General features: G+C 37.5%; 1 protein-coding gene across 1 annotated transcript in view; it reads right to left on the reverse strand.

Moving 5' to 3' along the window:
• LYPLAL1 (lysophospholipase like 1) overlaps positions 1-16,147 on the reverse strand; it is a 41,967-nt gene that overhangs the window by 566 nt on the left and 25,254 nt on the right. Inside the window, exon 4 of the mRNA XM_045982021.1 lies at positions 752-867. Coding sequence (XP_045837977.1) covers positions 752-867 — 116 coding nt within the window. The remainder of the gene's footprint in view (positions 1-751; positions 868-16,147) is intronic.

Here is a 16,147-nt window from a genome sequence, read left to right on the forward strand (position 1 = left end):
ATGTTTAAGAAATTCCCTAAAGGACATCACCTGGGAAATCAGACAGGGCAGACAAATGCCCACTCTACGCAAGCTTCACTATTCCAAGGGAGAAAAGAGGTGGGTGTGGTGCCGTCTGGGGCATCCAGCTGGCCGCAGGTACCACGGGAGCTATCGTTAGTCCTATGCGACCAGCAGTGACTCCACAGAGGACTGTCTCAAACAGGGGCAGAGTGTTTCCTGAAGAAACCGTGTGACTCGAGCAGACACACCTCTTCACGCAGGATGGAAGGACGGAGGAAGACAGGGACAATTAAGGTGAAAATTACATTGTAGGTTTCATTTCTGTATCCGCCGCTTCTACAGGAGGTATGAAGTTACAGCGCTATGTACTGTATCCCTGTATTAGCCTGCTGCTATGAAACAGGCATCGGGAATGTGAGAGATTCTGTTTTGATTACATTCATGATATAAACCTCGCTAATAATCAACCATATTTTTATCATGGTGTAAGGGATACACATGTATCATACAAATACATTCTTTTTAGTCTTTCGCCTTTGACGCTGAGCTTAATAAGTCTTTCTATGGCATTTCCTGAACATTAATGACCAGCTGGAATTATTATTTGATATAACTAATCGGGGAATGGAGGCCCACCAGTGCTTTGTGCACTGATGGTTACTGCCTAATTATCAATTTTGTTTTAGTTTCAACATATGAATATTTCATGCTTGTTTGTTTTGTTTTGTTGTAAAAATCTGGAACTTACCTGGTAAACAGCAGATGTTTTATTCAGAAAACTAGAAAGAGCAAATACTCCTGCCACATCTTGATGATTTCTATATACTAAATGCATTGCCATGCACCCTCCCATAGAAAATCCTCCTAAAGGAAACAAAAAATTCACTTATCAGAAGAAGCTGAATAAATGTGACAATAATTTAAAGCAAGATACATCTGTGTCAGGCTTCCATGCATACTGTAAAATATTTGGAGATCTTTACAGAGATATAGTGCTAAAAAGAAATGTAGTCTACTTTCGAGCTCATTAAAAAAATACTTATAATGAGTAACACTGGTTCACCTAGGTCATCACTGGTAAAGAGATTTGTTATAAAGAATTGGGGGGGTACCTGGGTGGCTCAGTGGGTTAAAGCCTTTGCCTTCGGCTCAGGTCATGAGCTCAGGGTCCTGGGATTGAGCCCCACAGCAGGGAGCCTGCTTCCCCTTCTCTCTGCCTGCCTCTCTGCCTACTTGTGATCTCTCTCTCTGTGTCAAATAAATAAATAAAATCTTAAAAAAAAAAAGAGTTGGAATTAAACAAAGAAATCATGCTCACTGACTAAACATATTTATCATAATTCAAAATATGAGTCATAGCACAAGTGTTATGTAAACTTCTAATGTCCACTTATATTTTGCTTATACTTGTATTATAGGAGTCCTCCAACTGCCACCAGAATTAATAACGTGCACCTCTCTTACTTGCCAAGCTCCAAGCACCATGAAGAGTTACATTTCTCGTACCTGCCTTATAAGAGACATTGAGGGATCTTTTAGGGAAGATAATAAAAAATTTGGTGGGGGTGCCTGGGTGGCTCAGTGGGTTAAAGCCTCTGCCTTCAGCTTGGGTCATGATCCCAGGGTCCTGGGATGGAGCTCCACCTCAGGCTCTCTGCTCAGCACGGGGCCTGCCTCCCCCTCTCTCTCTGCCTGCTTCTCTACTTATGATCTCTGTCAAATAAATAAATAAAATCTTAAAAAAAAATTTGGTGAGCTAGTTAAAACATCTCTGATTTACAATATTGTTTTGGAAACTGACTTATGATGGTATAATTAAAACATGTACCTATACAAACTTTTTCAAAAGATTAAAAAAAATAATTTATTCATTTAACAGACTGTTATTGTCTTTCATGTGTCCGAACACTGTGCTAGCCACCAAAGATATGCAGACTAAAATACACAGTCCCGTGCTCCCTTCGGCAGTACATGTACTAAATACACAGGCCCTCGATGGGGCACCAGGGACATCACAGAATACAGAGATAGGGATAAGATGCGGGGGCCCGGGGCGCCTGGATGGCTCAGCGGGTTAAAGCCTCTGCCTTCAGCTCAGGTCATGATCCCAGGGTCCTGGGATCGAGCCCCGCATCGGGCTCTCTGCTTAGCTGGGAGCCTGCTTCCTTCTCTCTCTCTCTCTGCCTGCCTCTCTGCCTACTTGTGATCTCTGTGAAATAAATAAATCTTAAAAAAAAAAAAAAAAAGATGCGGGGGCCCAACTTCAGGCTCGAGACCTGGAATGCTACTCCCCTGCTTGAGTGAGAGCTAAAAGGTGTCTTATTTACATTTTGTGAGAAATAAATATAGAAAGTAAATCACACAGCCACACACTTGTGGAAATATAAAAATATACACTGGTGTGGAATCCAGATCTTCTCATTTCCAGCCTCCCGCTTTATTTCACTTAACAAAGTATAAAGCTGAATGCTTAAAGGGACTATAAATTTAAATTTACTACAATCTCTTTTTACGGATGAAGTGAACCAAGGCCCAAGACTGGGCGACATGTTTAAGGATGCATCCCTAATTCTGGCTGTAAAGCTAGGACTTTTGGAATCCAGACTGTGACAGACCTTAATGTACTCTCCACCATCCTCCAGTATTTATTAAAATAGAACTCTTTTAAATTTTCTTTGTTTTTATATTTTATTTATTTAATAATGTCTAATAATAGTATTGGGCAGGGCAATAATATTATTTTGGACCCAGGATACAACGTATTAGTGAAGATTACTAAGGCTTGCGAAGTTTAGATTTTTAAGAAGTACATAATATGTAAATAATGCCAATGTATGATAAATATGACATCTGTGGTTTTCAACATACCAGAAAGAAATAATAGGGCCTCATCAACAGCAGAAGTTCACCATGGAGGAGAACCACCGGAAGGCTCTTTCAAAATAACCCCCCACACCAGCCACACATGCAGGTACGTCTGAGAGATCATGAATGGGCTTGGCAGGGGCAGAGCAGGACACACACCTTAAAACTGAGTGTCAAAGTCGCATATATGCATCAGACTCCCGAAAAGGTTAACCACCACCGGACTGCATTACCTGTGGATGTGAACACTGATCAACAGGACATGCCCCATTTGGATATGCAGAGCTTGCGGCAGACAAGATGAGTGTTTTCGGGAAACCCTCATTGTAAGTTAGGAGAGAGAGTGTGATACTTACTGGGTTTTGCTACAGTTCTAGTTATAGACTCCTCTTTTTCTTCTTAGGTTTTCTATGTGAAACAAGAACGTGGGTTATAAAGCAAACACTCTGAAATAGAATTTTGACCAGGTTTTAATTTAGCAACTGTACGTTAGTTCTCTAGATTTTGAAATCCTTGAGGATAAGAAACCGTTCTGCCTCCCATGACCACACCGTGTTGTGGGCTTCTGAGGAGCTCAGCGAAGTGTCCCCGCCCCCTGGTGCACATGTGCCCGGAGTTGGCTTCCTGATCTCCTGCACCCAGAGGTGAGTACACTTCCTGGTACACAGTGGTAACTTAGCAAAAGTCTGTTTAGCTGAATTCTTAGAAACCATATGTTACAGGATGAAAGTAATAAAAAGTTTATGAACGTCTCTTAAATTTATCATATTTAAAGGCACATGGAACATTCTGTAATGTAAAGTCTGGTGGAAAGAGGACCCCAGTGAAATAAAGGGAAACCGAGTTTTAATCCTACCAGTGACACTCTAGGTATTGCCTTGGGGTAAACTATTTAAGACCCAGAATCTCATTTCCAGTAAGATTAGATAGTTGGACTAGATGATCTTTAGAGTTTCCACCAAGTTTTTATTTTTTTAAAGATGATTTTATTTATTTATTTGAGAGAGAGAGAGAGATACTGAGAGAGCGAGAGAGAGCAACGGCGAGCACAATTTGGGGGAGGAGGGAGAGGCAGAGGGAGAAGCAGGCACCCCACTGAGCAGAGAGCCTGATGTGGGGCTCAATCCAAGGACCCTGGGATCATGACCTGAGCCGAAGGCAGAGGCTCCACCGACTGAGCCACCCAGGTGCCCCAGGGTTCCCACAAAGTTTTTTAAATCTATTAGACACAAATGCTTAATAATCACTTGTAAAAGTCAAACAGCAATGACTTTCAAAGTTTAGAGTTATTGCAAATACAGAAGTCTACTTTCAGTTTGATTTCCCAGAATATGACCGCAGACTTCCTTCAAGTTCACAGAACCAATCCTAGCAAATGATTACTTCCTTCATCGCTTCGGATCTCCCCTCTTTTTCCAATTTACTTACAAAATGAATTCCAGGTTGCTTATAACCAAACACACTGTTCACAGTAAAACTACAGCTTTAAAATGCGGGGAAATGTGAGGGCGAGAGCGATGGGGTTCCTGGTAGAATGAGAGGTAAAGAACGAAAGAGAGAGAGACACACATAATATGGGGAGGCAGCCGCAATTACAGGTGCTGCTGGTCTTCCAACTGCTTCCTTGTAGCAAGACAACATTCTTTAACAGAAGGAATCATGCCAAATCCTACTAGAAACTTCTACTGGCATTGAATTCCTGGGTGAAATTTATCAAGGAGATCTTTATTAAACATCAAACTCAAAATCAGCCATTGTACAGACAGCCTCTTCTGCTCATGACTTTTATGTAAGTCTGGGACATGAAGCCTTAGCATTCAGTAGTCTATAAGGTTCATGTGAAGAGGGATTTTTGTCTTATTCACTGATGTACCCTCCCTATGCTTAGAACAAGTGCCTGGCACATAGCAGGCATCTAGTAAGTATCTCATCAAATAAATGAATAAATATAGGTTGTGGTTCTATAAAAATATATCTATAAGGGGACAAATTTGTATCATCAGGGAATGTGGCTCTTTGGCGATCTGACTGGCTATAAAAGTAAAGCTTAGAAAAAAGCAGGAGTGAATGGTTAGTGTCCTCCACCCAGATTTCTAAATCTGGCTCCTTAAAATTAAAGATTCCTAGACTCAGCGTCAGTCCTCTAACACAATCTACAAGTATATGTCTAATTTTTAAAAGCTCTTCTACCTATACATCAAATGTATGAGAATCATAGTCTTAGAAAAATAGCAATGGCTGCAGGCAGACAATTCAGGATTAGGTATAATGGGTAAGAACAGAAAGTGAAAATATGGTCACGATTTAAAAGAAACCGTATGTTATAGATACCAAGGCTGTAGGAACAAGTTTTTATTTTTTGGAGAAATTCAAGAGCTTGTATTATATTTTTGCCAAATGTACCTAAGGAATATATTAACTATGACCAGTGTGACTAAGGAACTACATGTTTAATTTTATTTAATTTTAGCGAGTTCAAATTTAAGCCTAAATTGTCACATGCGCTAAGGACTACCACAGCGGACGATGAAGTTCCAGGTAATCTAAGCTGCATCAATGATCGAAAAAAGCTTCACAATTCATAAGTGGAGCAAAAAGAAAACGTTTCATAAAGAGACGTTTCATAAAGAAACGCTGAGGCTCGGATCATTAAATGTGATCTTTTAATATGACAGAGATTTAAAAATCACAAGCTAAAAGGTGAATGAAACAGATTAGTAAGCAAAAACAACTTAAAATTATTTTAAAATCATCCATACTGAGAAAATTTTACAGATTAAATTCCTCCTCCACCATTTCATTCTTATTGACCAGGGTAACCTAATCACTTTGTGTGGTTTCAGAGCCCCTTGAATGAAACCAGTCTAACAAAAACAAAACCAAAAGTAAGAAAACATTTTCCCACATTTGAGATGTCATTATGAATATGAAGGCATCCTGCAAATACTGAACCTCCTGTTTGATACTCATAATTTACAGTGAAAATAAATGCACTCACTGAAATCTTATTATTTAAAGATTTACTCTAAGCTCCTTACCCAATTATAATCTTGTGAGGTAATCTGCTATTTCTCACCAGTCATCTTTGACAATACAATCACCTTTAGCATCACAACTTATTATGAAAAGGGACTTTGTGTATTTTTTTCTAATAGAAGGAAATTTAACACAAAAGACTAGTTATTTGAATTCAATTTCTATCTAAATGTCTAAAATGCAATATAAAATATACTGTTCAATAAGTAAATACCAAATAGTAAACTCATTGTAGGTAATGGTTACAATGTATATTTATAGTTGCTGGCAAAGTATTAAAACGTCAAGAGTTAACATTTCAACATACATTTAAGATTAACAAGCTGAATAAAACATGTTAAAAATCATAAACCTAGCTTTTATGAACTCTTTAAATAAAATAAAACAGAAACAATGTATTAAAAAAAACTATACTGGGAAAACTAATCTATCTAAAAACAAAATCCAGAGGAAAAAAATACTTACAAATTCAAGTTTATCATCAATTAAACAGAACTTTTAGCATGTAATAAAATCTACCCTCCCTTCAAATTTCAACAACTCTTCCATTTAACATATATTATAGTTATTCAGACTAAACTGTGATAAAGTCTCAAAAGGTTTGGGAATATCTATTTATCTATTTTCTCTGATATTTACAGGGTAAAGAAAATACTTATCATCTTCCAGAAAAAGCTGTTGAAACAGGACTTCCAAGCCTTTAAAGTTCTAATTGTTGTTGAAGAAAAGCTAGTTGTTTAATGAAGATCTGTATATATGTGTATATATAGATAGATAGATAGATAGATAGATATGAAAAGAAAGTAGGAATCTGTTATCATTTCTCAAGTTTTAGCTCAAGAAAGAGCTAAAAGTTTCAAAAGAAATTTGTGTAAGGTCAGGACAAAGGGAGACTGGAAATTTTGGTGCTCATTTTCTTGGTCATTGCAATTGTCCTTTCATTTTTATTTTAAATATTATAAAATTAATACACTGATATATATCCAGTGTATAAAGTGTTTACACCAAACGGGCAGAAATAAAATGAGTCATCCAAAATTTCACTACTCATACATAATTCTGACATATTTTTAAAGTTCAATTTAATAGTTAAACACTCAATATATAATTTTTATACCTTACTTTTTCTTTCATATCATACTGACTTAAGTCTTTCAACAGAATTAAAAAAAATAACTTTATTAATTGAACACACACTCACAATGTTCATTCTATGTGTGCATACAGTATTTAATAGTTACATAATATTCAATTGTATTAATAGACCATAATTCCCTTAACCATTTCTCTCATGATGGGTATTTAGAACATCCACATAAATTACTCAGGTGTAATTCCAGGATTACTTGATTATCCCTGCTTCAAAATTCTGACAGTATGCTCATATTATCAAAATTTTGTAATCTGGTTTACATTAGTCAGGTTCTAGATGTCCTAGATCAAAGTTAAACCCTAAATTTTATCAGTTTTGTCTTAACAAATTGTCACCACCTAGTGGCCGAAAAAGGAATCCCATCCTGGTACAAAGGTGACGAAGTCAAAGGGTCTGGGTTCTAGTCCCAACTAGATTTTATGTTAGCTAGAATCTCTTTGGATTTAAGTTTTTGTGTTTTGTTTTGTTTTAATATCTGAAATGAGAATTATAATTTCCTGTTTTACCTATCACAAGGCTCAAAAGAGATATTGTGCATGAAAACAACCTTATAATTTAAACACTATCTGAAAATAAAACAATGATGTATAATAATGGCAATTTAAAAACTGTCAAGTATACTATAAATGTGAACTATTTTAGTACTATTACTATTGTATGTACTTTTAAAGCACAGCAGTACACATGGGAAAAATTATATACCTTTCTTCATTTTGATTTCTCATATTATACAAAAACATACAAAAAGGAAATGAGTTTCACTGATATTAACAGAAAGGCAGAATGTAGTACTATGAATTTGCTTACATTCTGCACAATGGACACTCCCCACGTTAATAAAACAAGAAGACAGAATAATATAACATTATTAATAATTTTCTCAGGCTACAAGATTTGAACCAACTGATTTATTAGAGTAACTATATTATCAACAATCAGAAACTGATTTAAAGTCACTATTTTACTGCTCGTTTCCCCTACCTTTTATCATACCCTCTGCAGAATCATGAGGGGTACCAATACATAAAATTAAATAAATAAGGTTTCTTATGCCTGATAGTCTTAATGTACAGAGTGAGGATTCACAAATGTCTCCAAGAACACACTGGTGTTCCTTGACCATCTCCTCTATCTGACCCCAGCACTATGACAGTTAGTGAACTTTTTGTATAGTTCTTCCTATTTAACCAAAGTTAATTTTTTTTTCCATTAAGAAAGCAATATATTTCCATTGATGACCAGAAAAATCAAGAATTTGTTTTCACAGGTAATGCCTGCAGTTGACTATCATGTCCTTCAGTAGAAACCTTATTCATCTTTGTGTTCCCTAAATCTGCAAACGGTGGGTGTGTTAATCACTGTCATTCTCTTGGACCTACTGTATTTGCCTCCTAGCTATTCTCCAGCCCTTCAGACTGGCCTGCCTGCCACCACACCACCACGTGGCCAGCATAAGCTTTCTGAAATGCACATACCATCACGTCACTCTCTGCGTCTAAATTCAATAATCCTTGGGGACTGAAGTGCATACTGAACTAGTATATCCTGAGAGATTCTGATGTGCCCTTCTTTTCTTCCACGACTTCCCTCTTTGTTTACCAGTCGTATTCTTACTCTTTTTTTAAAACTCAGCTGGAGAGTCCTCTCTTCTAAGAGACAGTCCTTAACTCTCCCAAAGATCACCTGTTTTTCCTGACTGCTCACAATGCACCTTGTAACACACTTTCACAATACATCGTATTAGAACACCTTACTTCTGTATCTCCCTCATTAGACCATAAAATTTTTGAAGTTTTCTTGGTATTCCAAGACTTAACATTTTTATTAACAATTTGGAGATCAAATTTAGTATGAGAAGTACCATCTTTGACCTGATCGAGCTAGGTACACTATCCAAAAGCAGTTTGGTAAACATAAATTATTAAAACAATTGTTTTTAAAACTAAGATTAAAAAAAAAAACCACTCATCAAAATAAAACCACAGACAACGGATAGGCTCCCACCTACCCGAATATAGAGAATAGTGTTGCTTTACAAAGCTACACCGGTTGCAGATATAATCTTAGAGATAAGGGTTCCACGAGCATATACTGTATGATAGTAAATCAGAAATTTTATCCCATATTAAACAAAATCAATAAGGATAACAATTTTTGTACCTATTACCTCCATGTTTTTCCTTTCTGATCCTAAAATTCTCCAGTTTTTCCTTTTACAACTGTTTAAAAATAACCCAACCTTACTGTGGTGCATATGTGTGTGCATAATAAAAATTGTTCAGAATCTTAAGCGCATTTTTCTTGGACTTCCCATTGAATCCCTCCTTCATTAGCATGTCATGAATAGCACTTAAATCTTACTTCACTTAAAATGTACCACAATAGACACACAAAAGTATAAAAACCAGTAGAAAAATATTAAGCAGTAACTTCTGTTTAAGTAATCTATGAAAAAGAAAGGGAAACGCAGCACGTCCACCACTGAGCAAAATGAAGACAGCTGCTGGGGAAGGAGCAGTGAGCTGCCTGAGTCTCCGGGGGGCGGGCCTAACCCACGAGGGCCTTTCTGCTGTTTGGAGTGACCCTGGCGTAAGGCGTATAAAGATTATTTAATAACAGCAAGGAACCTGTCTCAACATTACGTGCCAGACACATTTCTAAGATCATATGAACTGACTAGTTCAACCACCACAACTCTGCTGTCAAATGCTCTACCACTGAGCTATACCCCCTCAACCACCACAACTCTGTAAGAGAGCTACTATGACTGGCATCCAAGCACAGAGGCTCAGGGGATTCTGTACCTACAAAGTCGTCAGTCTAGGGTTGGAAACCTGCAGGCCGAGTCCAGAGCCCAAGCTCTTGCTGGTGGCTTACCGCCATCAGCCGCATCAGCGCATCCGCAGTTAGGATTCACACAGCGCAGGGGATGCACGCACACACTCTCGAACACAGCAGTGACCCTGCTTCTTGTGCCACATTTCCAAATACAGGGGTGGTTCGCTTAGGTCCGTAAGACGAGCAAACAAACCACAGCAAAAAACGATCTCCATAGGATTAGAATGTTATTTCCCTTTGCATTAAGAGTTAACCCATGTAAAGAATCCTAGACACAAAAAAGGAGTTAATAACTAATATAAACATGTTTTTTATATATATATAGTTATGGTAATATACCATAGTTTTATATAGATAACTATCTGTAATATATAGTTATATTAATAACTAATATAAACATAACTCACGTTTTGTCATAGTGTAAGAGTTCAAGGATCATGTGAATTTGGGGGACATGTTCAATGCTACAAAACCGTTCCTGAAGATTTAAGTTCTTTGACTAGTGAAATGGCTGACAATACAGGTAACAAGAACAAACGGCCTTGTATCTGCACCTTTGTGGTCTCTTTCACATCTCAAAGTAGGAAAGAGGCTTTTTTATAGAAGTGAATCAGCTCAACTCACAAATTCTAAAAAAATATCTTTTTTTCTTTCCCAGCTTTTTATACTCATAAAATAATATGTAAATATTTTAATATGGCTTTACCATAAATTTCAAGTTTTATCATTTTATAATGTAATCATCTACAAAGCTTTCAAAGAGAAATATTGTTATAAGTCAATGGAGTTCTGAGAAAATACTGACTATATTACTGATCACTTTATAAACAAGACTATTTTTTAATAAAGTTCTTTTGGTACTTCAGAAATAACTAATACTTCCATGACATGGTAAAAAGAAAGCAAAATAAATTCCAGATGAATCAAAGAATTACATGTAAAAAAAAAAAATCACATTATAGAAAACCAGCAGAAAATTTATTTGAGTATTTACCCAAGTTCTAGGATTTTCTTAAACTGAGACCTTATTTGTAAAAGAAAAATCATAAGAGGAAAGAGTAACAGACAACTAAGAAAAGCTTTCCTGTGTAAAAATATAACAAACAAAATTAGAAGGAAAATAACAAAGTAATCACAAATTAATTGCCTTATTTTTAGCAAATTTTTTTCAAGACAATATTATCCAATGAGAATGTAATAAGATGGACATTCTAATAGGGGTGCTAGAAGTATCAATATGAACAATTTTTTCGTGAAAGGAATTTTTTTTTAAAGATTTATTTATTTATTTATTTGACAGACAGAGATCACAAGTAGGCAGAGAGGCAGTCAGAGAGAGAGAGAGGAGGAAGCAGGCTCCCCGCTGAGCAGAGAGCACGATGCGGGACTTGATTCCAGGACCCTGAGATCATGACCTGAGCTGAAGGCAGAGGCTTAACCCACTGAGCCACCCAGGCGCCCCATTTTGTGAAAGGAATTTGACAACATATATTAGCAGTCTTACACTGCCTCTCAACTCAATGACTAGTTCAGTACTTCAGTAAATACAGAGGAAGTTTATTAATTTACCCAAATCTTATCTATATAGGATCCTAATATGCATTTTTTTTTTTTGCCCTTGCGGGGCCAGCCTCTGTTTTATTTATTTTTTTTCCATTTTATTTATTTTTTCAGCGTAACAGTATTCATTCTTTTTGCACAACACCCAGTGCTCCATGCAAAACGTGCCCTCCCCATTACCCACCACCTGTTCCCCCAACCTCCCACCCCTGACCCTTCAAAACCCTCAGGTTGTTTTTCAGAGTCCATAGTCTCTTATGATTTGCCTCCCCTTCCAAATTTTTTTTTTTTAATAAACATATAATGTATTTTTATCGCCAGGGGTACAGGTCTGTGAATCGCCAGGTTTACACACTTCACAGCACTCACAATAGCACTTACCCTCCCCAATGTCCATAGCCCTCTCCCCCTCTCCCAATCCCACCTCCCCCCAGCAACCCCCAGTTTGTTTTGTGAGATTAAGAGTCATTTATGGTTTGTCTCCGTCCCAATCCCATCTTGTTTCATTTATTCTTCTCCTATCCCCCTACCCCCCCATGTTGCTTCTCCATGTCCTCATATCAGGGAGATCATATGATAGTTGTCTTTCTCCAATTGACTTATTTCACTAAGCATGATACGCTCTAGTTCCATCCACGTTGTCGCAAATGGCATGATTTCATTTCTTTTGATGGCTGCATAGTATTCCATTGTGTATATATACCTCATCTTCTTGATCCATTCATCTGTTGATGGACATCTAGGTTCTTTCCATAGTTTGGCTATTGTAGACATTGCTGCTATAAACATTCGGGTACACGTGCCCCTTCGGATCACTATGTTTGTATCTTTAGGGTAAATACCCAGTAGTGCAATTGCTGGGTCATAGGGTAGTTCTATTTTCAACATTTTGAGGAACCTCCATGCTGTTTTCCAGAGTGGTTGCACCAGCTTGCATTCCCACCAACAGTGGAGGAGGGCTCCCCTTTCTCCACATCCTCGCCAGCATCTGTCATTTCCTGACTTGTTAATTTTAGCCATTCTGACTGGTGTGAGGTGATATCTCATTGTGGTTTTGATTTGTATTTCTCTGATGCCGAGTGACGTGGAGCACTTTTTCATGTGTCTGTTGCCCATCTGGATGTCTTCTTTGCAGAAATGTCTGTTCATGTCCTCTGCCCATTTCTTGATTGGATTGTTTGTTCTTTGGGTGTTGAGTTTGCTAAGTTCCTTATAGATTTTGGATACTAGCCCTTTATCTGATATGTCGTTTGCAAATATCTTCTCCCATTCTGTCAGTTGTCTTTTGGTTTTCTTAACTGTTTCCTTTGCTGTGCAAAAGCTTTTGATCTTGATGAAATCCCAATAGTTCATTTTTGCCCTTGCTTCCCTTGCCTTTGCTGTTGTTCCTAGGAAGATGTTGCTACGGCTGAGGTCGAAGAGGTTGCTGCCTGCATTCTCCTCAAGGATTTTGATGGATTCCTTTCTCACATTGAGGTCCTTCATCCATTTGGAGTCTATTTTCGTGTGTGGTGTAAGGAAGTGGTCCAATTTCATTTTTCTGCATGTGGCTGTCCAATTCTCCCAGCACCATTTATTGAAGAGGCTGTCTTTTTTCCATTGGACATTCTTTCCTGCTTTGTCAAAGATTAGTTGACCATAGAGTTGAGGGTCTATTTCTGGGCTCTCTATTCTGTTCCACTGATCTATGTGTCTGTTTTTGTGCCAGTACCATGCTGTCTTGATGATGACAGCTTTGTAATAGAGCTTGAAGTCCGGAATTGTGATGCCACCAACTTTGGCTTTCTTTTTCAATATTCCTTTGGCTATTCGAGGTCTTTTCTGGTTCCATATAAATTTTAGGATTATTTGTTCCATTTCTTTGAAAAAAATGGATGGTATTTTGATAGGGATTGCATTAAATGTGTAGATTGCTTTAGGTAGCATAGACATTTTCACAATATTTATTCTTCCAATCCAGGAGCATGGAACATTTTTCCATTTTTTTGTGTCTCCTTCAATTTCTTTCATGAGTACTTTATAATTTTCTGTGTACAGATTCTTAGTCTCTTTGGTTAGGTTTATTCCTAAGTATCTTATAGTTTTGGGTACAATTGTAAATGGGATTGACTCCTTAATTTCTCTTTCTTCAGTCTTGTTGTTGGTGTACAGAAATGCAACTGATTTCTGTGCATTGATTTTATATCCTGACACTTTACTGAATTCCTGTACAAGTTCTAGCAGTTTTGGAGTGGAGTCTTTTGGGTTTTCCACATATAGTATCATATCATCTGTGAAGAGTGATAGTTTGACTTTTTCTTTACCAATTTGGATGCCTTTAATTTCTTTTTGTTGTCTGATTGCTGAGGCTAGGACTTCTAGTACTATGTTGAATAGCAGTGGTGATAATGGACATCCCTGCCGTGTTCCTGACCTTAACGGAAAAGCTTTCAGTTTTTCTCCATTGAGAATGATATTTGTGGTGGGTTTTTCATAGATGGCTTTGATAATATTGAGGTATGTGCTCTCTATCCCCACACTTTGAAGAGTTTTGATCAGGAAGGGATGCTGTACTTTGTCAAATGCTTTTTCAGCATCTATTGAGAGTATCATATGGTTCTTGTTCTTTCTTTTATTAATGTGCTCTATCACACTGATTGATTTGCGGATGTTGAACCAACCCTGCAGCCCTGGAATAAATCCCACTTGATCGTGGTGAATAATCCTTTTAATGTACTGTTGAATCCTATTGGCTAGTATTTTGGCGAGAATTTTTGCGTCTGTGTTCATCAAGGATATTGGTCTGTAGTTCTCTTTTTTGGTGGGATCCTTGTCTGGTTTTGGGATCAAGGTGATGCTGGCCTCATAGAATGAGTTTGGAAGTTTTCCTTCCATTTCTATTTTTTGGAACAGTTTCAGGAGAATAGGAATGAGTTCTTCTTTAAATGTTTGGTAGAATTCCCCTGGGAAGCCGTCTGGCCCTGGGCTTTTGTTTGTTTGGAGATTTTTGATGACTGTTTCAACCTCCTTACTGGTTATGGGCCTGTTCAGGTTTTCTATTTCTTCCTGGTTCAGTTGTGGTAGTTTATATGTCTCTAGGAATGCATCCATTTCTTCCAGATTGTCAAATTTGTTGGCGTAGAGTTGCTCATAGTATGTTCTTATAATTGTCTGTATTTCTTTGGTGTTAGTTGTGATCTCTCCTCTTTCATTCATGATTTTATTGATTTGGGTCCTTTCTCTTTTCTTTTTGATGAGTCTGGCCAGGGCTTTATCAATCTTATTGATTCTTTCAAAGAACCAGCTCCTAGTTTCATTGATTTTTTCTATTGTTTTTTTGGTTTCTATTTCATTGATTTCTGCTCTGATCTTTATGATTTCTCTTCTCCTGCTGGGTTTAGGGTTTCTTTCTTGTTCTTTCTCCAGCTCCTTTACGCGTAGGGTTAGGTTGTGTACTTGAGACCTTTCTTGTTTCTTGAGAAAGGCTTGTACCGCTATATATTTTCCTCTCAGGACTGCCTTTGCTGTGTCCCACAGATTTTGAACTGTTGTGTTTTCATTATCATTTGTTTCCATGAATTTGTTCAATTCTTCTTTAATTTCCTGGTTAACCCATTCATTCTTTAGAAGGATGCTGTTTAGTCTCCATGTATTTGGGTTCTTTCCAGCTTTCGTCTTGTGATTGAGTTCTAGCTTCAGAGCATTGTGGTTTGAAAATATGCAGGGAATAATCCTAATCTTTTGATACCGGTTGAGACCTGATTTGTGACCCAGGATGTGATCTATTCTGGAGAAGGTTCTATGTGCACTAGAGAAGAATGTGTATTCTGTTGCTTTGGGATGAAATGTTCTGAATATATCTGTGATGTCCATCTGGTCCAGTGTGTCATTTAAGGCCTTTATTTCCTGGTTGATCTTTTGCTTGGATGATCTGTCCATTTCAGTGAGGGGAGTGTTAAAGTCCCCTACTATTATTGTATTATTATTGATGTGTTTCTTTGATTTTGTTATTAATTGGTTGATATAGTTGGCTGCTCCCACGTTAGGGGCATAGATATTTAAAATTGTTAGATCTTCTTGTTGGACAGACCCTTTGAGTAGGATATAGTGTCCTTCCTCATCTCTTATTATAGTCTTTGGCTTAAAATCTAATTGATCTGATATAAGGATTGCCACCCCAGCTTTCTTCTGATGCCCATTAGCATGGTAAATTGTTTTCCACCCCCTCACTTTAAATCTGGAGGTGTCTTCGCGTCTAAAATGAGTTTCTTGTAGGCAACATACTGATGGGTTTTGTTTTTTTATCCATTCTGATACCCTGTGTCTTTTGATTGGGGCATTTAGCCCATTAACATTCAGGGTAACTATTGAGAGATATGAATTTAGTGCCATTATTAGCCTGTAAGGTGACTGTTACTGTATATTGTCTCTGTACCTTTCTGATCTACTACTTTTAGGCTCTCTCTTTGCTTAGAGGACCCCTTTCAATATTTCCTGTAGAGCTGGTTTGGCGTTTGCAAATTCTTTCAGTTTTTGTTTGTCCTGGAAGCTTTTGATCTCTCCTTCTATTTTCAATGATAGCCTAGCTGGATAGAGTATTCTTGGCTGCATGTTTTTCTCGTTTAGTGCTCTGACTATATCATGCCAGCTCTTTCTGGCCTGCCAGGTCTCTGTGGATAAGTCTGCCGCCAATCTAATATTTTTACCATTGTA

Source organism: Meles meles, chromosome 17 (genome assembly GCF_922984935.1).
Source record: "Meles meles chromosome 17, mMelMel3.1 paternal haplotype, whole genome shotgun sequence".
NCBI lineage: Eukaryota > Metazoa > Chordata > Mammalia > Carnivora > Mustelidae > Meles > Meles meles.